Below are 16,658 nucleotides of genomic sequence, written 5' to 3' on the forward strand. Positions count from 1 at the left end.
GCTGCCATTCAGCTGCGGGTTTTGCATGAGGGCGAAGCTGTCACAGCAGCACATAACTGTCACAGCACAGAGTTATGTGTACAAAGAGAGGGAAGGGTTGCAGCTATTTTTGCTAGAAGTATTGAGGGTATTGGGTGTCAGATTATTCTTGAAAATGGACACCTTATCAAGCAGCATCCATCACATAATTTACTCCTACTTCCCCTGGATTAGCACTTTTATGCCACAAACTCATTTCTATTTACTTCTCTGACAGTTTATACAGGAGACAGCAGACGACCATGTGAGCTTTGCAATTGAATGCAACTTTTATTTTTTTTTGCAAATACACTAGAAATGTTTACAAAAGCACTGTAGAAACATCTGTGCAGTGTAAATTATCAAAACTAAAAATGGATATTACTTTGAATTCATTTTGCACCTAACATGACAAGCGAGATTGTCATTTTCAGCAGCAAAACAAATTAGTATATCTCAAGAGGAAATATCTGTTAGTGACTTCAGAACATCGAAATGGGGAGATGAGGTCACACCAAAGAGCAAATTAAGGAAAGAAATAATAATCAAAGGATGGTATGGCACTAGTGCTCATCCCTGAAGGAGGGCTTCATTCATCTAGATAGGTTACACAGCATCAATGCTTCACTTTACTCAGTCATCAAGATAATCAGCCTTCCAGTAGAAAAAAAGAAAAAAAAAATCACTCCAGTTTAACAGAAATGCACTGACTCCACAAACACAAATTTACACTTCTCATATTCATCGAACACAAACAATCTTAAACCATTCATGAAAACTCATTTTACAGACATTTTACAGGGTTCTGACATCTCCCAGTTTGACACTCTGGTCCATCTTTTACAGTTTTTGAGTTTTGGTGGGAAAAAAAAAAATAATGAAATGATCAAAAATGAAATGTGTTCAATGTTACAAAAAATAACTAAATTACACAACAGAAAAAGGAAGTAGTTCTACAGAAGTAAAACTAACAGAAAAAAAATACATAAATATTTTGTGGCCCCTTACAAAACATCCACAATTTATTTTATACAATTCTGTATTGCTTTGTCTTACATAATACTGAGATCTGCTCAAAACGAGCATTGATTACTTTTGTTTGCTCTTGCACTGGGCGACGAAAAGCAATACCCACCAATACCCACAACTAGCAATTTGTGAAATTGTCATTCTTTTTTAAAATTTGCCTTGTTGTAAAAAGGCACATACGCACATCCATTCATGCTCACAACACTGCTGCAAATACTTCACATACGGTCAGTGGTGGCACGATCAAAAAAAAAAAAGAAAAAGTAAAAATTTTTTAAAAAAGGTAGGCGGTGGTTTTGTGGCACGGCTGTTATCGCAGAGGAGAGTAAACACGGCTCTGGGGCAAATCTATGTGGGTTATCTTTGGTCAAACAGGGATGAGCCAATGAGCTTGAAATACTGGACTCAAAGGTCAGTGTAGTAGAAATCAGACAGTGGAGGAGTGATAGCTCAGGTGTGTGTTTGAACAAACGCTGTACAAGCAACACGCACACGACTCTCGGGATTAAGGTCTTTCAGGTTCAAGTCAAGATTTTTTTTAAAAAGGTGTGTGACGACGGACTGAGTTCGCACAAGGCATTGGTTGCTTGCATGTACGTTGTAATAAAAAGGCCTTCAGTGAATTGATTCAACTTTAAAAAGGAATCCTTTAGTCTCCACCACAGTGTTAATAATTCCAGTATCAGACTTCTGACACCAGTCTCAGCTGGTGCTGAAGTGGCTCGCCCTTTTCAACACCTCCACTGAACTGTTAAGTTTACTCATCCTATAATAAACCCCTATGATACATGTGTTATGGGTCTGATCGTCCGCAAATCGAGTGGTTAAATGTGATAACTTTATAAAAATGTCACTAGGGATAACTAGTAAGTTGTAATTCCAATAAATGGATGCAAGCTTTTGGCTTTGTATCTTGTGCTCAGGTGTCAAAAGGGCTGGCAACACAGAAAGCCTTCAAGATTTAAGACTCAAAGGAAAAAAAACTTCTGTGGGTCAACCTCAAACTGAATACGAGCACAGTATGGTAAATACCACATAAACAAATACAAGTCCGTAGGTTATGGCATTTTCTAGCAGCAATAACAAATACAAAAGTATATCAAAAGAAGACACTCCATGTGCTCAAAAGCAAATAACACAGAGGATGAACATCCTTTGTTACCAATACTAGTGAGGACAAAACATTGAAATGTACTGAATATGTGGACCACCTGCATTGAAATGACCATTGAAAAAACAAAAAAAACAAATAAACAAACAATGAAAATACACAGGGCACAATTTCCAGGCAAAGTGCAGGGAATTTTCCACGCTGACTACAACTGGGTTTGACGTGTGACGAGGACCGAAGAAATGAAAACACAACATGAAACATAAGACAAACAGTGATTCAAGTGCTGTGTGCTGTGTTTTTGCCTGAATGCCTACAGCTCCTTGGCAAACTGAATGACAGCACAGCGGCGAGTGGTGTACGGGGTTTCCTCAAAACCCAGAGATTCAACATTTTTTTGTTTTAAATAGTCACAGCACCTGTCAGTGTCTTTGACAGATCAGCTGTAAATATATAATAATGGACTAAAAAACCTGGTAGCCTTGTGTGAGGACTGGTTTTAACAATCCAAATTGTGCTTTTTAAAAAAACAAACAAACAAACAAACAAACACACAAACAAAAAAAACAGGTAACAGTGTAGACGTGCAGGAGCAATTGACACCAGAGCAAAGTTAGTGTCTTTCAGCACACTTTAGAGGACTGTTTGCTGGATTTGGTCGGAGGTATCTCAACATTTCCTCTTTACATATGTACAATAACAACAAGAGATTTCCAGCTTATCTGAACGATGTATGAATGAACAAGAAAAGAACACATTGAACTGTTATAAGGCAGAAAGCAGGTTCAAGTCTCCCTTGTAAGTTCCATGGGTGTTTTTTTCCGCTTTGTTTTAAATCTGTGATGAAGCCTAAAGGTGCAACTTTATCAAGCTACTGTTCGCGTTCCTGACCAATTCATAGCTAAGCAGTCATCACCTTAAGTAAGATGACTCGGAAATGTAGCTGAATATTCTCTAGACTAGTGTGTTCTGGGGGAAAAAAAGGTAATGGTGACAAGGGGGGGGGGGGGGTCAAACTCACAAATATTCCAGACGTCACACTACACTATGCCTGCATCGAGAAAAAGAAAGATTCCCATTGCCCATCAAAAAAGGACACTGAAGTGTAAGTAAGCTGAAGGTGCACACACATGTTCACTGACTGATACTGGAAGTACAGTGTGTGTGTGTGTGTGTATGTGGGTAGGTGCACTGATTCATCTTAAGAAAAAAGGCAAAAATGCTATAAATAGTTTGGCTCAGTCTGTTTCTTCTTCTTCTTCTTAATATTTATTTTTTACAAAAAGATATGCTGAATTCAGTGTTGTTAGCAAAACCACTTTATCCTCTGGGCTCGGGAGCCCAGAGAGTTTTTTGTTTTCCTAAGGATTCAGTTTACGGGGGCTTTTCTAAAAAATCTGTTGGCTTCAAGTCCTCACGCAACACTGATGGAAATGAAAAAGCAAGAACATGATGGTAACAACACCCACTGTTGTTCAGGCAAAAAAAAAACACTTTCTTTGAGCCATATTAGCTGGCAGAGTCTGCTCAGAAGATCATACATCCGCGTACAACAGCGACACCTATGCTACCTTGTTCCCTCAGAAGATTTAAAGGACTGTCCTGGCTAAGCCCATCCAGGGTCCCTTCATCTTTAGGGCCAACCAAGACTAAAATGAGTGTGGGAGTTTGTTTGTGTTGCAGTACAGCAGGCAGTGAGGGCCATGCTCAGCAGGTAGAGTAGAGGAGGACAAACAGTCATAAGAGGGCTCAGTGAGAGGAGCAATGTCTTTGTTGACTAAGCATTTACTGGAGCTTGTGTCCCACCCCTTTCCCTATCCTCCCCACCCCCACAAAAATAAGTGAAAATGAGCCCAAAGTGTATATAAACCCCCACCCGTGGTAGTGTAACACCCATGTGCTGCTCCCTCAGCCCCCTTCCTGAGCTCCACACTTGGGGAAGGGTTCCTTGATCAACACTTTTGGGCCTCCACTGGAGACATGGCAATGTATGAGCCATTCCTCACCGGCTGAGTGGCTGGAGTTTCTGATGGCTCGTCGGGTTTGTCGCTGACCTGAGTGTAGGCCGTGTCGTCTTTCGCCGTCTGAACAGGAAGAGTCGGAACAGAGGGCATTAGTGTGAACCACTGAAATGGCAAGACATCCAAATATTCTTTTATATTCAACACTGACAATAAAATGGGAATAAAATGTTTTGATTGAAATGTCCACAGTGAACTACATCAATCTAACTATGCATCAAACAACCACCACAGAAAATATTACCGTAACTTAAAAATAAACATATTACACTGTGAGGTGAGAACTTAAAAGGTATAGCATGTCCCATAAAGATAATTAAAAAATGATAAATAAAATCAGAGATGATGGATAACAAATTAAAGAGGAGAACAGCAAACAAGGCAAAAATTAAGACTTACAGTAAAAGAATGAAAAGCTTCAGTAAAATCAATACGTTTTACTTCATTCTAAAACAGAAAAGGGAAAAAAGGGGGTTACAGAAAATTAAAATTAGAACATGGTTAATACAACAATTCTTCACATTGCAATTAAGCACGTTTTAAACATCTTCTCAATGCTAAGCTAAAGGGCTAAACTCTGCGAAGTTCACCGATTTTCTTCCTTGCTGAGAGTCGGATGAGAAATTAGTACTATCGCCCTTGTGGTTCTAACTCTCAGCAAAAAAAAACCCCCAAATACATCCAATAATATCAAACTGTCTTTCTCGTGTTGCAGGTCATTTTAGGGGCAGGGGATAACCTCAACTTCAATAATCTATAATCTGTAATCGTAGGGTGCTGAGGCCAGACTTCAGATCATCAACCCCGTGCTGCTGGAGATAAGAGGTCATCGTGCCTGCACATCAATCACAGGACTATTCTAGTTCAATGCACTTTGTTACTAAATAGTGCTAAGCCAGCTTATAGCTACACTGACCGAAGACTGAACCTAAATACAAGCGCTCATTGACTTATCATAAATGCATCAACTGTTAGAAAACATTCAACAAAAAATAAAAATTAAAAATAATAATAATAAAACAAAAGCCAAAATAGAAAAAAATACACCAGTTAAAACCAGAAATGTAGAAAACTGCTCATGCTGACTTTGCTGCACAGGATTCATGCAGTGTGTTAGTTGACATGCACATAGTTTGGGATTAAACCTGCAGCAGCTCAGGAAAACCGTTAACCATGCAAAAAAAAAAAAAGAAACCTAGTTAAACTCTAAAAAACACTGCAGCATTTACTGTGGCATATCACTACTGTCTATCTATTACCAGCCTAGGACTCATTTATTCTGTGAGCTAATGTCAGTGGGTAGCACACTCACTTTTCAAACCAGGGTAAATGTGTGGATTAATACTACACTTCTGTGCACAACAACGGGGCTGGTTCCTACCTTCTTCTGGCGGTTTCGGCAGAACAAGACGACGAGAACCAGTAGAAGGATGATGCCCAAACCCACGATTAGCAAAGGGAAGTTTGACACAAGCGTGACGATTAGGAGAAGCGTTCTCATCTGGGAGGCTGATTCATTGTCAATAGTTGCCGTCTACAGTGGAGAGAGGTGATTATTGGTTTGTGTCTCACTCAGTGTGGACAGGTTTGTCTCAGACCGCACTAAATGAAATCCTCACCTCATTGACAAACATGATGGGGAAAATGGTCTCATTGATGTACTTAGTTTTGCTGCAGGGGAGAAAGAGAGAGAGAGAGAGATGTGGAGGTCAGGGGGGACATCTGGCTCAACATGTGGCAGAAATAGGGACACAGGGTGACAACAGTAAAGTGGGTCAGAGTTCAGCAAAGTTCAACTTACGGGAAGCCTTGAACTCTCTTCAGGATGATATTGAGCTGAGCTCTCTTGCAGGCACGAATGGGAACACCTGTGGTCTAAAAGGAAAAACAAAGGTTTCAGTGAATCTAACTGCATCTCAGAAACTTGTCTTTCCTTTACACTGAATTAGTTAACACCTTACGTACAGAGAGGATTCAGCAAAGAACAATTTTATAGGCTGCTTTTTGCCTACCCCTGACATGGCGTGGGACACTATATTCTGTACTTTTAGTTCAATTTTTTGGAGTTATTTCTCATTTTTCTCTGCTCTTCCTTTGAATATGTCTGACTATTAAATGTAAATCTACCTTATGCACTCAAGCAAATCGGTATTAAAATAATCTATTTGTAATACAGTGACATCTGAAATCAAAAAGTAGCATCTGAGTTGAGTTAAGCACCTCTAATATTAAAATTAACCTTATGTGACCCCATTTCTCTTTAATGATGTAAGCTGACCAAAAATAATACAGTCAATGGCAACAAAAAACAAGAGCGGCCGCCACTATGAATCAAACAACTAATTCTCATTTAGATAAAAACAGTCATAAACAAACAGAGTGAGACTCAACTCAGATTCCTCCACACCACTTTGTTCTGGGTAAGAAATATTAGTCATACCGGCTGCAGGTCAAGGTACGTCTCATGTTCTTCCTTGTTGGGGTTGAGCCCCTCAACGGCGTTGATGTACATGGGGTCCGCTTGATAAAAGTGGGGAAAAGACACAACAATGGGAGCACCTGGAAAGAAACAAATATGACAAACACGTGAGTCAGTTTACGGTTTGTATTCTGAGATGACTCAGTCAAAACAAGGGCTGACAAAAGTTGAGAAAGAAACACAAGATAAGATAGAGGAAGTATTTAGTATTTTGAGGAGATAAAAATAGATAAAGAGGTATATCTGTAGCTGATAGTGTAGCAGATAGCAGAAATAATGTGTGCTTCAGGTTGTACTCAAATGATTTGTTGACATGTATGAGAAGAGCGTAATATCCTGTCTTTACCTTTCCTTTGAACATCTCTCTGAAGCTTGTCATAATTAAACTCTTGGTGGACCTAAATGCTATATGTATGCAATATTTACATTACTTCTATATTCTCTTTTCAATTCATTTAATTTTTTTTTCTTCTTCTTTGAAAATACAATTTTCAAATGTGAAGATCAAAATGCTGTTTGAAAGCTGTAATCACACCAGGAATAAAATTCTGGGGGAGAAATGTTTGTTTGTTTCTTTATTTATATATTATTTTCTTGAATAAATAAAAAAAGTCAAATTTTAACACACTGAATCTAACAACATGGGAAACTAAGTCTAAATAATACTGCTGCTGTTGCCATAACTGACACGACAGAAAGGAAACTGTGGTTTTGACCAATGTTATATTTTTTCCACTGCACTAAACTGTTAAGAGTTTAGATACATGTACTTTGACTACATGTTTTCAGATAAAGTTTTAGAAACCTAAACTGATATTTACAACAATTTAAACAGTTTTGGCAATATGTTGAAAAATATTTGTGCTTTATGGGATTTAAAATGAATAAAACAACAACAACTAGGACACACACAGTCATTTCTAAATGGAACCATTTAAAAGGGCTCGCTTTTGATTGGATCTCCATATTGTTTTCATAAATCCATCCAATCAGCTGTGCTTCCTCATTTGAGTCAGGGGAGCTTTTGCTTTAGCAAAAGAAAAGTTCAACCAGCAGCAACCTTGCTAATAAAGTGCATCTAAAACATACAGAGTCCTGAGGTTACAGTAGCATATCTGTCAGTGATTCACTGTCTTCAAGTGTCAAGCCCAGTGATGATTATCGTATCACAGTAATCACACTCCACTCAACGACCACCATAAACTACTTCAATGGTTTCCTCACACAGTCAGCACGGTTAATCATTGAACCGTGTATTGAGTAAAATCTGGCAAGTTTAAACAGTGGGAATGTTGGATACCAGACAGGGGACACGGTTGCTGACTGAAAGGACATTTTGGGGGGTTGAAAATAGGGGGGGGGGGTGAAATGTGTCACATGGCTGGTTTGGAGTTATCAAAGGGAAGTGGGTCAGGCTCCATGGCAACTGAAGGGGAAATGGGACAGCCCCTTACCTTCTCGACAAACGCTGACTTTAAGCACCCCAGTGCCAAGACAGTCCCCAGCTGGCACACAGAAGCCCTCGTTAGTGGGGTTGTCTTTAGGGCTCATGAGGACATCACTAGGGGGTGCAAAGCGATACGCCTGGATGCCTTTCACCTCCACGTCTTCCACATAGGCTAGATGGATAGACCTAACCAAAGAAACATGTTCAGTACCCACTTTAGGGAGTTATAAATTAAGAATGTACTACAAACCGTCAAGAAACGGTCGAGACAAAGTTTAAGAGCATAAGCAGAAGGAAACGGGAAGCAGTCAGCACTGTTACAGTAAAAAGTTACTTTCCCACATGTCTTTTAAGTTCATCATCAACCTTATCAGAAGCTGTAATAAACATAAACGCAGGTCTTTATCAGTGGATTGGTAAGCATGTAGTGTATGACTCAGGCGCAATTTACTTAAATGTCAATGAACATTGTGGTCCTCGCCCTGCCCGGATGCTTTGACTGTAAACAAACTTACAGCCACATAAGGAATGCGTGCATACCTGCAGAGATCAGCAGCAAAGATGTAGAGCAGCTCATTCCTGTTTATCAGAGGGTGGAAGACTGCACCGTCTGTACCGTTGATCATGTTGCTCTGATCGGAAGACCACCAGGACATTTTCCTGTTGATGAAGGGAAAAAAAAAAAAATCAGTGTATCATTTTATGCTTTTTATAATCCACTGCAATTTAGAGGAACTACTTTACATGTTTCCTCTACATTCATTTATAGCTGTCATCTATAGTCACAAACGCACATTGTTAAAGATTAAACCAGAAGCAGTTGCTCATAAATTTTCTGCTGATCAGCTAATTGATTGAATGACTTATCACTGTAGCTCTAGTCAGCAGTTCCGAAGAGTGATTTCCCCTTTACTACACTTTTTGAGGCTGAAAATTATAATGTATCCAATATTATACAAAAAGAAAAATTAATTCATTTTACTTACACAAGGTTTTTAAGTACTTAAAAATATTTTTCACACTGCTGTAGAGACTTTTATTGAAGTAAAGAATGTAAATACTTCTTCCACTTCAGACATCTGCCTACACGTGATGATTACGTTCAAAGTACAAAGTCACTCTGGATATCCAAACATTCATGTAGCAATCGTGTTCTACTTAAAAGAGGGGAGCAAAGGCTTTTTCCTCTGGACTTTCTAATACAGGTGATGTAAGGAGGCAAATATAACAATATATGATATTCCTGATGAATGAATGAATGAATATCTTAAAAGGGAAGAGGTGGAAGTCATGTGTTTTTAAGTGTTTCCTATCATTGTGGAAAACAGGAAAAGGGAAAAGGATCTGTTGTTCAGGGACACTTGACACTGCCTGATATAAGTCTTTACCGCAGGCCGTTCCATGTGTCGATCTTGCCATAATCCAAGTAGTTTTCCTCGCCAGTGTGGAACACAAATTCTCCTTCATGGGTGCCATTTTTCTGTAGAAAACCAGATGAGACATGAGTTGAGATAAAACCGCTGCGACTGTTCAGGATAAAGCAGGTAGACACTGAATCAGAAACAGTAATGTCTGTTGACAGAGGACCATGGGAACTGTGAAAGAAAATATCGCTTTGTATCAGTCATCAATTAATTGACTAATAGCTCCATTACACAAAATGCTGCAATCAGCATCACATGGCTGCTGTCACAAAGTTGCAGACACCATTTCATTAACAGGAAGTATAAACATATTCCATCAGCACATGGTCATTCTCACTTCTCTTATGTGACTTTACCAAAGACACTTTGACTCGTCTGTTGTTTAAGTAACCCCTAACAGCCACCTTGCGAGAGCTTTGCTAAGGTTTATGCACTAAAGTAACATCAAGCTTGCCTCCCAAAAATGAGATTCATGAATACAACCAAGCTCACCTTCCACATCAGCCCAAAATATTCATCCACCTCAGGTTTCATGGTGTGGACCTTTGAGAGAAGAGGGTCTTTGAAGCCCCACAGCACCTCGTGGACAGTGCGGTTCATGAAAACGTCGACACCCAGACTATTCACGTACATAGAAACCAAAGTTCGCAGGAAGAAAGAGTAGGAATTCAGCTCGTTCATTATTGCCTGAGGACAGAAGACAATGACAGTCAATAAAAAACACTCCGTTTTGGCCTCATAAGAAAGAAGTTTATATGTTCAAGATATCAAAATGTCACAATAAAACTAAGAGAACAATGGCCTGGAGTTAGGGGAGTAATAGAAAGTCACTTGATAAGTCACTTGATTGACATGTGAGGAAATAACAACTCACATGTCAATCAAGTGACTTAAACTCCATAAACTGGCCGGTGCAGCTCAAAATGACACATGTGGGTCCTGTACAGACACCATGTCTTACCACAAATGGAATGTTGACAGTCGTGATGTAGTCAACCTCGGGGTCACCGACTGACTTCTCGGGTACAAACACAAACGTTTTGGGATTCACGGCGTAAATCTTGGTGCCATTCTCCAAGAAAGTCACATTTTCCCTTGGCCTGTATTCCCTGGTGTGGAAAGGACATCGGTCAGTCAGTCCAGATGTCTTTTGTTTTGATTTCACACTGCACTAACAAAATAACCCCGGATGTACCAGATGCAAGATGGCCTTCCTTAAAGAGGTCTTTCATGAGCATGGCTGAAATGATAACCATCACTATTTTCCATTACACACATTTAAAGCTGCAGCTCTTCAGGGCCTCATATCAAACCTACCTGTAGGTATATGGTCCAATCTGTTTAACAGCTGCCTTCCCGCCTGCCAAGAACACCTCTGGATTGGTCACATTGAAGAAGTAATACTCCATATAAACAGGGGGGGGTGGATTCTTCCATGACTCAAACACTTGGCTCTTCTCTGTCAAAGTTATTTCCTGTCAAACAAAAAAGACAAATATAATAATATATTCAGATGAAATTCAAATTCAGATGGCAAAAACACACTCCGCTTTGGCTGTGCCCAAATACAAGTTACTCCACCTAAAGCTCTTTGCTGTTCTGAGTGAGTGACATCAGAGAGCACACATGGCACTTTTCTGCAAGGAGCTGGTGCTGGGCCAAGACCCTGAAACCCAGAGGGGAAGCAGAGAAAAGCCCTTCATCGCTTAAAAGAAATGTCAGGACAGGCAGAAAATCTTCACCCAGTCTCTGACCTCTGCAAGCCTAGGCAAGAACCTAACCATGGGCTACTAGTCAGCCCACACAATCCAACTATGTTGCAATGATAAGATATATAGCAGCTCTGTAGTATTAGAAATTCTGCTAGGTGCAAGACATTGCGTGAGTTCTTGTATTCAAACCACGTAAGTCTAGACAGTCACAAAACGTTGAAGACGGTTGTGGTTTTACAGAAGTTTTGACTGTGATCACGTGAGGAAACACAAGCCTGATATTTGAAGTCAGTCATAAATGCATGACAAAAATGTGACTGCTTCCCGTGCAATAGTAACCTATAACTAGATCGTTCAACCATGTAAGAGAACAACGAGTAAGCTGACTGAAGATGTTTGTGAACCAAGAATAATAAGCAAGTTGTTCCATTATGGGAGAGTTAGGAAAGGACAAATGAACCATTTCCTCTTGTGTTTTCATGTTCTGTCCCTGAAACTTCTCTGTACCCCGTGTACAAGCAAGGTGCACCAGAGGCTTTACATTGTGTTCTGCAGTCACAGGCACTTAACGCTGAGAAAACATATCTTAGGGTGTGGCTGACACTTCCTGTTTGGGTTACAACTTCCAACCTTCAAACATATTTTGCTCTATAGAATTGTTTTCCTGGGTTTTGTTGCATCGTCTCCCCGCACCCAAAATAACTACTTTGATAGTCTTCATAATAAATATGTGATGCTTCAAGTAACGGAAGAAAAACTGAGATTCAAGCAGCTAAAGAAAAGCAACTAAACGGATATATGATCATGAGTGATATATTTTACATATTACAAGTTTCACTTTCTTTTTTTTTTTTACTTTTGTTAACCATACAACTGATTGTTTATTTCACCTAGCCTCTTTAATTGTTTAGTTTGTTAAATGTGCAAAAATACTGAAAAATGTTCACCACAACGTTCAAGAGCCCAAAATTTTCTTCACAGTTGTCCCAGCAACAGATACCCAAATATATTCAGCATATTTTAAACAGAAAAACAGCAAATCCTCACATTGTAGAAGCATGTCTGATTTTTTTCAATTTGATGATGAACAACAGTGAGTGAACTGACTAATTGTTACAGCTCTAGAGTGCTTTGCTCTTGTGTTCAGCTCCTTCATGGGCCTGTAGCGTCCTCCAAATGTCTTTTTTAAAAAATAATCAAGAATTACTGATGTTGCATTGCCAAATCTTAACTTTCAACTCAGGTAACACCGTTGTCAGTTTTTCTTTTAAGGATCCAATAATCAGTTGACATCACAGCTGCATAACAACTCTCAAGCTATGCAACTATTCCTGATTCTTGATCATTCTGCATCTTAATTAAGAGCTGAAACCAGGTAACAACAGAAGCATTTAACCATCACAAGTAATCATTTTACAATAGGACTTCAAACATTAAAAACATTATGCAAGACCAGCAAAAATCACTTGTCTCCCTTTCAAAAGCAAATGCAAACTCTGTCACTTTTGAAACATGCTTCTGTCTTGTCTGGCTTTTACCCTGCAGCGTTTTACAGACCAACAAGCGACTGTGGCCGGAATCCCTGTGTTTGCCAACCTTGAACAAAGGTCTTTTGAAAAGCCTTCAACAAAGTTTGATGAACATCATTTATCTCCCAAAGCACCTTGATCTATCACAAAAAAACCCATCAGGAATAAATAAATGAGCCACAAAGTGGAGATATTTGTCACTGCAATCAAACCACAGGGTGAGTAAGTTTGAAGGACTCAAATTAAACATTGACAGCAATGTGGACTTAGCCTTAGTCAAACAACTTTAGGCAAAAAGCTTAGGTGTGGCACAACAGGATCCTGCTTGGAACAGCATGTGGAAGACAGTTAAAAGGAAAACACATAATCAAAATCAGAATTTTTTTTTTTTTTTATCAAGTGCCTCTATTGTTGAGGAGCCTGCATTTGAGCTGTGCGTCAGTGGCACATTGAGCTAAAATACAGTGCGTTTTAAAAGCATGACCTTGTTCTTGAACGCTTCAAACTCAATCAGTCACACTACCTTGAAAAGTCTCCTCTCCCAAACGAGGCTAAGAGGAGTGGCATGAGTGGGTGTTTTTCTTTTTGCCTCCCTCGTCTGTGCACAACAACTCGGGATAGGCCGAGGCTGCAACAACAAGGCACATGAGGCTGCTCCCAGGGATAAAATCGTGCCCTCGAGGCCAAGAAGTCTGTCACATTCCTCGCACGGCTTATACACTATCCTTCCTCCACACCCAGCTTGCCAGACACACAGAGTCTATATCCTGAAGGTAGCTTCTGACTTATTCCAAAGAACTTGGCTACCTCATTATCATACAGAGGGCAATATCTGAACATCAGATCAGGTAGATTTTTGGAGTCAGTTCAGCATGTCTGGGCCCGTCTAATTCAATGGGAAGACTGTGGCGAAAGAGGATTAGCCACGCTGTCATTTCGTGTAACTGCCAGTCACATCAGAATTATATCCCCTGTTGATGAACTTTGACTAACTCTTTTAATTTGGATCCCCTGGGACGCTGCCTTGATTCAGAATGAGAGACAAATGAGACCCAGACGTAAAGTTAACTCCAGGAGGGGGAAAGCGTGTCAGTGTGGAAGCTGTTTGCAAGTTTCCTTCTTGGGCTAATAGCGTGGTGAGCTTTTCTGCTGAGCCGTGTCTCACTTTTTCTTATTATTAAGTAAAAGGGAGGAAGCCCACTTTGTCAAGAAGCGGAGATATTCTAAAGTACAGATTATGAGTTGCACAGAGCATCCAACACACTGACTCATGTCAGTATGAGGAATGTGAGGTATTTTAAAGGGTCTGCAGGGTGGGATAGGGTGTCAGCTGCCAACACACCCCACCCCACCGGGCTGCCATCCAGTCACCCCCCACATGCCCTGAAATACAGCAACAAGCAGAAATTTCTCATTTCAATTTGAAGCACCAATAATGACATACCAGTCCACTCATCAAAACACATTTCACAAGTCATAGTCAATTTCCACACACATTTCAGTACAGCTCAGGAGAAAAATAAATGTTTAGTCTGATTGTACTCTACCGAGATTATTAAATCATTACGTAAAGCCAACTTGCTCACTTAAATGCAGCATGTGGGTTGGTTTATTTAAATGCAGAATTAATTTCAAGACGAGCAGAGAGTTGAAGAAACCCTCATAGAAATGTGAGGCGGTTAAGACTGAAAATAGAACAGTAGTGCAGCGGGGTTCGGGGGAGATTCCTGTACATGCAGACTGCACATAGATGCACTAACAAGAGCCACACCTTATTTTCTCAATCATTTAACCTGTAAAGTACCTTAGGATACACATTTGTCTGTGCTTGAAGACATATAAGACTGTGAAAATCAAATTAATGCAGATTTGTCTATTTTACAGTCCTACAATGTGGGTGTCTAATTTTCTGGTGGATGGCTAACACTCAGTCTCCTCTTTCCACATACTATGTAAAACTTGCCATGGATCAACCGTTGGAAGTCAGGAACTTGCCTGTCCACTGACCCAAGATCCCTTCCCCCATTCCTCAAGACCTGAACACCTCCCCCTACCCACCGTGCCCTTGCTGGCTGAGATTTCCACGATTTCTACGATCTCTGTAGCGCGCATCAGAAGAGACAACCACCCAGAAGTCAATATATTAATCCTGCATTAACAGAAATGTGTCACCGGGTCATGCGCACAGTGCTGGTGCAGGTTATCAAAATGCTACTGCATCGGCCGGGGGAAATAACCTGTCATGCCATTTCCCCCAGGTCTGTTTCCGTCCAAATAACGAGCTTCATCATGTAATGCCTGGTCAAATTGCATAAACGCTGTAGATCCGTTAAGAAATTTTGAAAGCTGTGTCAAAGAAGATAAAACAAATGCCATTAAAATTGGATAAGGTCGTGATAAACTCACCTATGAGAGTCACACAATCATTATTCCTCTTGTGGCAGTTACAGAAAATTTCTACCTACAAGCAAAGCGTTCATTAGGTGTGTGTGTAACGTCAAAATACACGCACTGGTTAATCATCCCGTCTTAATGCAAGCTTGGACAAAACCGTGACGCTGCCCAGCCGTGTAATAGAACTTACACGATGCACAATCTCGGATCATGCGGATTCGTGATGAGAAAGGCTTTGGGTCCATCCCACTGGGCTGAAGATGCGGAATGTAGCAAAATATAAATGACAAATAAAGTAGACACCGAGATAATTTGCACAAACACACCAGATGATCTTGTGACCCTGTGTGTGCTAACCAACGAGATGCTGAATGCGCATGATTGTCCACTGCAGATGGAACATTTAAAGCCCCTAAATATGACAGATGGAGGGGGGGAAATGTGTGAAACGAAAGAAAGGAAGAACAACGAAATCGTTACGATTGTAATGCTAAGATGGTATAGGCTTCAACTCACTTTTTTTAGCCGGCTGTGGATCATTGTTTGGAAGACTTGAGCCACCACCAGGGCGATCCCCACTATCAGGAGGTGAGCGCACACAATCCCGGTGGCGTAAATGGCACAGGATCTCCGAGTCATGATGCCGGGCGGATGTGCTGTCCTCTCGGTGTCGGTAAACTTCACTGAAGTCGATGATAACTTCCCACCCCAAAGAAATTTACTCGAGATAGCGAAGGCGATGTGTTAGAAACCTCGGATCCGCTTTCTCATGAGCAGCACCTGGGGTTTAAACTTCTCTCTTCACCGTCCCGGAGTGGTCTCTTCGGCGAGGCTGGAGGGTTTAAAAAAATGAGTATCAAAACCGTAAGCACTTCTAATCAAAATCTGGGCTGACAATGAAACCTGGCACCTAAGAAAAGGGAAGGACTGCGCTGCTCGGAGGCGGAGGTGAAGTGAAACGGCAGCTCTCAGCACATCGGGACGTAGAAGAAGAGCTGTCCACCTCCTCCCCTTCCTCTAAGCATAAATGAACTCGGTCAGGCGAAAAGCGGAGTTTTGGGGAGGCTGCATGGGCGGTGGGTGTGTGTAAAAACGAATGAGAAAAGCAATGATGGAGCTCTGCTTGCATGGCTGATGTCACAGTTTCAAACAATATCACAAATCTGAAACCGAATCGTCTTTTCCATTTGTTTCCTATAATTTGCGCGCCTTTACGCACAATTAGTTTTATTTGTCGTAGTTAGATAACTTGAAAGAAATGAAAAGTCAAAAAATGAGTTTTTATGCCCTTGTTTCACTGGTGTCATCATGTTTGAAGTAACCGAAATATGTTAACCGTCAAATACAACATGAAAGCCTGCCTGGATTATGAATGAATCACTAGCAGATTGCTCATAGGCTGAACATGGAAGCAACGGTGGCAGTAACCCACCTGGCGACTTTCCTAATGAGCTCATGTTCAGACAAGTGGTTAATGTCACTTTCACAATAAAA

The 16,658-nt window shown here is 40.5% G+C and overlaps 1 protein-coding gene across 3 annotated transcripts; it reads right to left on the reverse strand.

Annotated features, from left to right (window-relative positions):
- Positions 1-284: 284 nt before the first annotated feature.
- Positions 285-16,200, reverse strand: scarb2a (scavenger receptor class B, member 2a). 3 transcript variants are annotated; one of them, XM_046385414.1, is made up of 13 exons: positions 15,681-16,200; positions 10,847-11,004; positions 10,491-10,638; positions 10,022-10,216; positions 9,494-9,585; positions 8,646-8,765; positions 8,113-8,291; positions 6,620-6,738; positions 5,981-6,054; positions 5,799-5,850; positions 5,561-5,713; positions 4,579-4,626; positions 285-4,242 (listed from the first exon to the last, which is right to left on the reverse strand). In XM_046385414.1, the coding sequence occupies exons 1-13, from the start codon at positions 15,801-15,803 to the stop codon at positions 4,111-4,113; spliced, it is 1,593 nt and encodes a 530-aa protein (XP_046241370.1). In that variant the 5' UTR covers positions 15,804-16,200; the 3' UTR covers positions 285-4,110. The 3 variants fall into 3 exon arrangements, with proteins under 3 accessions (XP_046241370.1, XP_046241372.1, XP_046241371.1); XM_046385416.1 differs by lacking the exon at positions 15,681-16,200 and adding an exon at positions 15,177-15,672; XM_046385415.1 differs by lacking the exon at positions 4,579-4,626.
- Positions 16,201-16,658: the final 458 nt, after the last annotated feature.

The sequence above is a fragment of the Scatophagus argus genome, chromosome 4 (genome assembly GCF_020382885.2).
Source record: "Scatophagus argus isolate fScaArg1 chromosome 4, fScaArg1.pri, whole genome shotgun sequence".
Lineage (NCBI taxonomy): Eukaryota > Metazoa > Chordata > Actinopteri > Scatophagidae > Scatophagus > Scatophagus argus.

What these genes read in the sequence shown, in the direction of transcription:
- scarb2a (XM_046385414.1), bottom strand. Translation starts at nt 15,803, where the DNA reads ATGACTCGGAGATCCTGTGCCATTTACGCCACCGGGATTGTGTGCGCT. An exon ending in TCCACAGCCGGCTAAAAAAA is followed by an intron (nt 11,005 to 15,680) that starts GTGAGTTGAAGC and finishes TTTGTTTGACAG; the next exon opens with GAAATAACTTTGACAGAGAA. An exon ending in TTTGCTGCTGATCTCTGCAG is followed by an intron (nt 8,292 to 8,645) that starts GTATGCACGCAT and finishes TTCTTTGGTTAG; the next exon opens with GTCTATCCATCTAGCCTATG.